General features: G+C 58.0%; 1 protein-coding gene across 1 annotated transcript; it reads right to left on the minus strand.

The window, feature by feature from the left end:
- Positions 1-321: 321 nt before the first annotated feature.
- LOC138352072 (putative uncharacterized protein DDB_G0271606) lies at positions 322-6,276 on the minus strand. Its single transcript, XM_069304256.1, has 7 exons — positions 5,929-6,276; positions 5,740-5,856; positions 5,546-5,695; positions 3,246-3,491; positions 1,812-2,015; positions 1,549-1,686; positions 322-555 (listed from the first exon to the last, which is right to left on the minus strand). Exons 1-7 carry the CDS (start codon positions 6,274-6,276, stop codon positions 322-324), a joined length of 1,437 nt encoding a protein of 478 aa, XP_069160357.1.
- Positions 6,277-6,644: the final 368 nt, after the last annotated feature.

A 6,644-nucleotide genomic window follows, 5' to 3' on the forward strand; every position in this document is an offset into this window, starting at 1 on the left:
CTCCTAGCGCTGTTGACCCTCAGGCACCTGCTGCAGCTGTTGACCCTCAGGCACCTGTTGCAGCTGTTGACCCACAGGCACCTGCTGCAGCTGTTGACCCTCAGGCACCTACCCTCAGACACCTGCTGCAGCTGTTGACCCTCAGGCACCTGCTGCAGGTGTTGACCCAAAAGCACTTCTGCAGCTGTTAACCCACTGGCACCTGCTGCAGCTGTTGACCCTCAGGCACTTCTGCAGCTGTTGACCCACAGTCACCTGCTGCAGCTGTTGACCCTCAGCTACTTGCTGCAGGTGTTGACCCTAAGGCACCTGCTGCAGCGGTTAACCCTCAAGCAACTGCTGCAGGTGTTGACCCTCAGGCACCTGCTGCAGCTGTTGACCCTCAGGCAACTGCTGCAGCTGTTGACCCACAGGCATCTGCTGGAGGTGTTGACCCACAGTCACCTGTTGCAGCTGTTGACCCTCAGGCACCTGCTGGAGATGTTGTCTCTCAGGCACCTGCTGCAGCTGTTGACCCTCAGGCACCTCCTGCAGGTGTTGACCCACAGGCACCTCCTGCAGGTGTTGACCCACAGACACCTGCTGCAGCTGTTGACCCTCAGGCACCTGCTGCAGCTGTTGATCCTCAGGCACCTGCTGCAGCTATTGACCCTCAGGCACCTGCTACAGGTGTTGACCCTCAGGCACCTCCTGCAGGTGTTGACCCACAGTCACCTACTGCAGGTGTTGACCCACAGGCACCTCCTGCAGGTGTTGACCCACAGTCACCTGCTGCAGCTGTTGACCCTCAGGCACCTGCTGCAGCTGTTGACCCTCAGGCACCTGTTGCAGCTGTTGACCCACAGGCACTTCTGCAGCTGTTGACCCACTGGCACCTGCTGCAGGTGTTGATCCTCAGGCACCTGCTGCAGCGGTTGACCCTCAAGTAACTAATGCAGGTGTTGACCCTCAGGCACCTGCTGCAGCTGTTGACCCTCAGGCACATGTTGCAGCTGTTGACCCACAGGCACCTGCTGCAGCTGTTGACCCTCAGGCACCTGCTGCAGCTGTTGACCCTCAGACACCTGCTGCAGCTGTTGACCCTCAGGCACCTGCTACAGGTGTTGACCCACAGGCACTTCTGCAGCTGTTAACCCACTGGCACCTGCTGCAGCTGTTGACCCTCAGGCACTTCTGCAGCTATTGACCCACAGTCACCTGCTGCAGCTGTTGACCCTCAGGCACCTGCTGCAGCTGTTGACCCTCAGGCACCTGCTGCAGCTGTTGACCCACAGGCATCTGCTGCAGGTGTTGACCCACAGTCACCTGCTGCAGCTGTTGACCCTCAGGCACCTGCTGGAGATGTTGTCTCTCAGGCACCTGCTGCAGCTGTTGACACTCAGGCACCTGCTGCAGGTGTTGACCCTCAGGCACCTGCTGCAGGTGTTGACCCTCAGGCACCTGCTGCAGCTGTTGACCCTCAGGCACCTGCTGCAGGTGTTGACCCACAGTCACCTGCTGCAGGTGTTGACCCACAGTCATCTGCTGCAGGTGTTGACCCTCAGGCACCTGCTGCAGCTGTTGACCCTCAAGCACCTGCTGCAGGTGTTGACCCTCAGGCACCTGCTGCAGGTCTTGACCCACAGGCGCCTGCTGCAGGTGTAGACCCTCAGGCACCTGCTGCAGGTGTTGACCCATAGGCACCTCCTGCAGGTGTTGACCCACAGTCACCTGCTGCAGCTGTTGACCCTCAGGCACCTGCTGCAGGTGTTGACCCTCAGGCACCTGCTGCAGGTGTTGACCCACAGGCACTTCTGCAGCAGTTGACCCACTGGCACCTGCTGCAGGTGTTGACCCACAGACACCTGCTGCAGCTGTTGACCCTCAGGCACCTGCTGGAGATGTTGTCTCTTAGGCACCTGCTGCAGCTGTTGACACTCAGGCACCTGCTGCAGCTGTTGACCCTCAGGCACCTGCTGGAGCTGTTGACCCACAGGCACTTGCTGGAGATGTTGTCCCTCAGGCACCTGTTGCAGCTGTTGACCCACAGGCACTTCTGCAGCTGTTGACCCACTGGCACCTGCTGCAGGTGTTGACCCACAGTCACCTGCTGCAGGTGTTGACCCTCTGGCACCTGCTGCAGGTGTTGACCCTCAGGCACCTGCTGCAGGTGTTGACCCTCAGGAAACTGCTGCAGCTGTTGACCCTCAGGTACCTGCTGCAGGTGTTGACCCTCAGGCACCTGCTGCAGCTGTTGACCCTCAGGCACCTGCTGCAGGTGTTGACCCATAGTCACCTGCTGCAGGTGTTGACCCAGAGTCACCTGCTGCAGGTGTTGACCCTCAGGCAACTGCTGCAGCTGTTGACCCAAAGGCACCTCCTGCAGGTGTTGACCCACAGTCACGTGCTGCAGCTGTTGACCCTCAGGCACCTGCTGCAGGTGTTGACCCTCAGGCACCTGCTGCAGCTGTTGACCCTCAGGCACCTGCTGGAGCTGTTGACCCACAGGCACCAGCTGCAGCAGTTGACCCTCAGGCACCTGCTGCAGGTGTTTACCCTCAGACACCTGCTGCAGCTGTTGACCCTGAGGCACCTGCTGCAGCTGTTGACCTTCAGACACCTGCTGCATCTGTTGACCCACAGGCACCTGCTGCAGCTGTTGACCCACTGGCACCTGCTGCAGCTGTTCACCCACAGGCACCTGCTGCAGCTGTTGACCCACAGGCATCTGCTGCAGCTGTTGACCCTCAGGCAAAAGCTGCAGGTGTTGACCCTCAGGCACCTGCTGCAGGTGTTGACCCACACACCTCTTGCAGGTGTTGACCCACAGTCACCTGCTGCAGCTGTTGACCCTCAGGCACCTGCTGCAGCTGTTGACCTTCAGGCACCTGCTGCAGCTGTTGACCCACTGGCATCTGCTGCAGGTGTTGACCCACAGTCACCTGCTGCAGCTGTTGACCCTCAAGCACCTGTTGCAGGTGTTGACACTCAGGCACCTGCTGCAGCTGTTGACACTCAGGCACCTGCTGCAGCTGTTGACACTCAAGCACCTGCTGCAGCTGTTGACCCACAGGCACCTGTTGCAGCTGTTGACCCACAGGCCTTTGCAGCAGCTGTTGACCCTCAGGCACCTGCTGCAGCTGTTGACACTCAGGCACCAGCGGCAGCTGTTGACCCTCATGCACCTGCTGCAGCTGTTGACCCTCAGGCACCTGCTGCAGCTGTTGACATTCAGGCACCTGCTGCAGCTGTTGACCCTCAGGCACCTGTTGCAGCTGTTGACCCACAGGCACCTGCTGCAGCTGTTGACTCATTGGCACCTGCTGCAGCTGTTGACACACAGGCACCTGCTTCAGCTGTAGACCCTCAGGCACCTGCTGCAGCTGTTGACTCACTGGCACCTGCTGCAGCTGTTGTCCCACAGGCACCTGCTGCAGGTGTTGACCCACAGTCCCCTGCTGCAGGTGTTGATTCACAGGCACCTGCCGCAGGTGTTGACCCACAGGCACCTCCTGCAGGTGTTGACCCACAGTCACCTGCTGCAGCTGTTGACCCTAAGGCACCTGCTGCAGCTGTTGACCCTCAGGCACCTGCTGCAGCTGTTGACCCACAGACACCTGCTGCAACTATTGACCCTCAGGCACTTCTGCAGCTGTTGACCCACAGGCACCTGCTGCAGCTGTTGACCCTCAGGCACCTGCTGCAGCTGTTGACCCGCAGGCACCTGCTGCAGCTGTTGACACTCACGCACCTGCTGCAGATGTTGACACTCAGGCACCTGCTGCAGCTGTTGACCCTTAGGCACCTGCTGCAGCTGTTGACCCTCAGGCACCTGCTGCAGCTGTTGACCCTCAGGCACCTGCTGCAGGTGTTGACCCACAGGCACCTCCTGCAGGTGTTGACCCACAGTCACCTGCTGCAGCTGTTGACCCACAGGCACCTGCTGCAGGTGTTGACCCTCAGGCACCTGCTGCAGCTGTTGATCCTCAGGCACTTCTGCAGCTGTTGACCCACAGGCACCTGCTGCAGCTGTTTACCCACAGGCACCTGCTGGAGCTGTTGTCCCTCAGGCACCTGCTGGAGCTTTTGACACTCAGGCACCTGCTGCAGTTGTTGACCCTCAGGCACCTGCTGCAGGTGTTGACCCTCAGGCACCTGCTGCAGCTGTTGATCCTCAGGCACTTCTGCAGCTGTTGACCCACAGGCACCTGCTGCAGCTGTTTACCCACAGGCACCTGCTGGAGCTGTTGTCCCTCAGGCACCTGCTGGAGCTTTTGACACTCAGGCACCTGCTGCAGTTGTTGACCCTCAGGCACCTGCTGCAGGTGTTGACCCTCAGGCACCTGCTGCAGCTGTTGACCCACTGGCACCTGCTGCAGGTGTTGACCCTCAGGCACCTGCTGCAGCTGTTGACCCACAGGCACCTGCTGCAGCTGTTGACCCACAGGCACTTCTGCAGCTGTTGACCCACTGGCACCTGCTGCAGCTGTTGACCCTCAGGCACCTGCTGCTGCTGTTGACCCACAGGCACTTCTGCAGCTGTTGACCCACTGGCAACTGCTGCAGTTGTTGATCCTCAGGCACCTGCTGCATCTGTTGACCCTCAGGCACCTGTTGCAGCTGTTGACCCTCAGGCACCTGCTGCAGCTGTTGACCCTCAGGCACCTGTTGCAGCTGTTGACCCTCAGGCACCTGTTGCAGCTGTTGACCCACAGGCACCTGCTGCAGCTGTTGACCCACAGGCCTTTGCTGCAGCTGTTGACCCTCAGGCACCTTCTGCAGCTGTTGACCCTCAGGCACCTGCTGCAGCTGTTGACCCTCAGGCACCTTCTGCAGCTGTTGACCCTCAGGCACCTGCTGCTGCTGTTGACCCACAGGCACTTCTGCAGCTGTTGACCCTCAGGCACCTGCTGTAGCTGTTGACCCACAGGCACCTGCTGCAGCTGTTGACCCTCAGGCACCTGCTGCAGTTGTTGACCCTCAGGCACCTGCTGCAGCTGTTGACCCTCAGGCACCTGCTGCAGCTGTTGACCCTCAGGCACCTGCTGCAGCTGTTGACCCACAGGCACCTGCTGCAGCTGTTGACCCTCAGGCACCTGCTGCAGTTGTTGACCCTCAGGCACCTGCTGCAGCTGTTGACCCCAATCACCTGTTGACCCACAGGCCTTTGCTGCAGCTGTTGACCCTCAGGCCCCTGCTGCAGGTGTTGACTCACTGGCACCTGCTGCAGCTGTTGTCCTACAGGCACCTGCTGCAGGTGTTGACCCACAGTCACATGCTGCAGCTGTTGACCCTCAGACACCTGCTGCAGCTGTTGACCCTCAGACACCTGCTGCAGGTGTTGACTCACTGGCACCTGCTGCAGCTGTTGTCCTACAGGCACCTGCTACAGCTGTTGACCCACAGGCACCTGCTGCAGCTGTTGACACTCAGGCACCTGCTTCAGCTGTTGACCCACAGGCACCTGCTGCAGCTGTTGACCCACAGTCACATGCTGCAGCTGTTGACCCTCAGACACCTGCTGCAGCTGTTGACCCTCAGACACCTGCTGCAGGTGTTGACTCACTGGCACCTGCTGCAGCTGTTGGCTTACTGGCTCCTGCTGCAGCTCTTGACCCACAGGTACCTGCTGCAGCTGTTGACCCTCTGGCACCTGCTGCAGCTGTTGACTTACATGCACTTGCTGCAGCTGTTGACCCACAGGCACCTGCTGCAGCTGTTGACCCACAGGCACTTCTGCAGCTGTTGACCCACAGGTACCTGCTGCAGCTGTTGACCCTCTGGCACCTGCTGCAGCTGTTGACTTACATGCACTTGCTGCAGCTGTTGACCCACAGTCACCTGCTGCAGCTGTTGACCATCAGGCACCTGCTGCAGCTGTTGACCCACAGTCACATGCTGCAGCTGTTGACCCTTATACACCTGCTGCAGCTGTTGACCATCAGGCACCTGTTGTAGCTGTTGACCCTCAGACACCTGCTGCAGCTGTTGACCCACAGACACCTGCTGCAGCTGGTGACCCACAGGTACCTGCTGCAGCTGTTGACTCACAGACAGCTGCAGCAGCTGGTGACCCTGAGAAACTTGCTGCAGCTGTTGACCCTCAGACACCTGCTGCAGCTGGTGACCCTCAGACACCTGCTGCAGCTGTTGACCCACAGACAGCTGCTGCAGCTGTTGACCGACAGACAGCTGCTGCAGCTGGTGACCCACAGACAGCTGCTGTAGTTCTTCGAGATAATTTTTTCCTGCAGTTCTCCATCTGTTCTCATACATGTGTAGTGTATAATACACCATGTAGTAGTACTTGTAAAGGTTCTCATATAGATAGTGTATAATAGACCAGGTGGAAGTACCTGTAAGGTTATCATAGTTGTAGAGTTTAATACACCAGGTTGTGATAACTGTTACAACAACGGCACCATTTGCTAACTTTCAATACATTAGGCGGATATTCTTGCTGCTGATTTACTTCTAACAAGTTAACTCAAAGAAAACGAGATTGACGTGGAATTTTCCTCAAAAGAAAACAGGGATATAATTGCAATGTTACCGTTTAATTCACCATCTAATAATATTGGGAATTCTTCTTAAATCATCTGTCGCTGGAGAAGTAAACATAATAAAATAAATTCCTTTAAACGAAATAAATTATCAGTACTAGA

The sequence above is a fragment of the Procambarus clarkii genome, chromosome 52 (genome assembly GCF_040958095.1).
Source record: "Procambarus clarkii isolate CNS0578487 chromosome 52, FALCON_Pclarkii_2.0, whole genome shotgun sequence".
In the NCBI taxonomy this organism is placed as follows: Eukaryota; Metazoa; Arthropoda; class Malacostraca; order Decapoda; family Cambaridae; genus Procambarus; species Procambarus clarkii.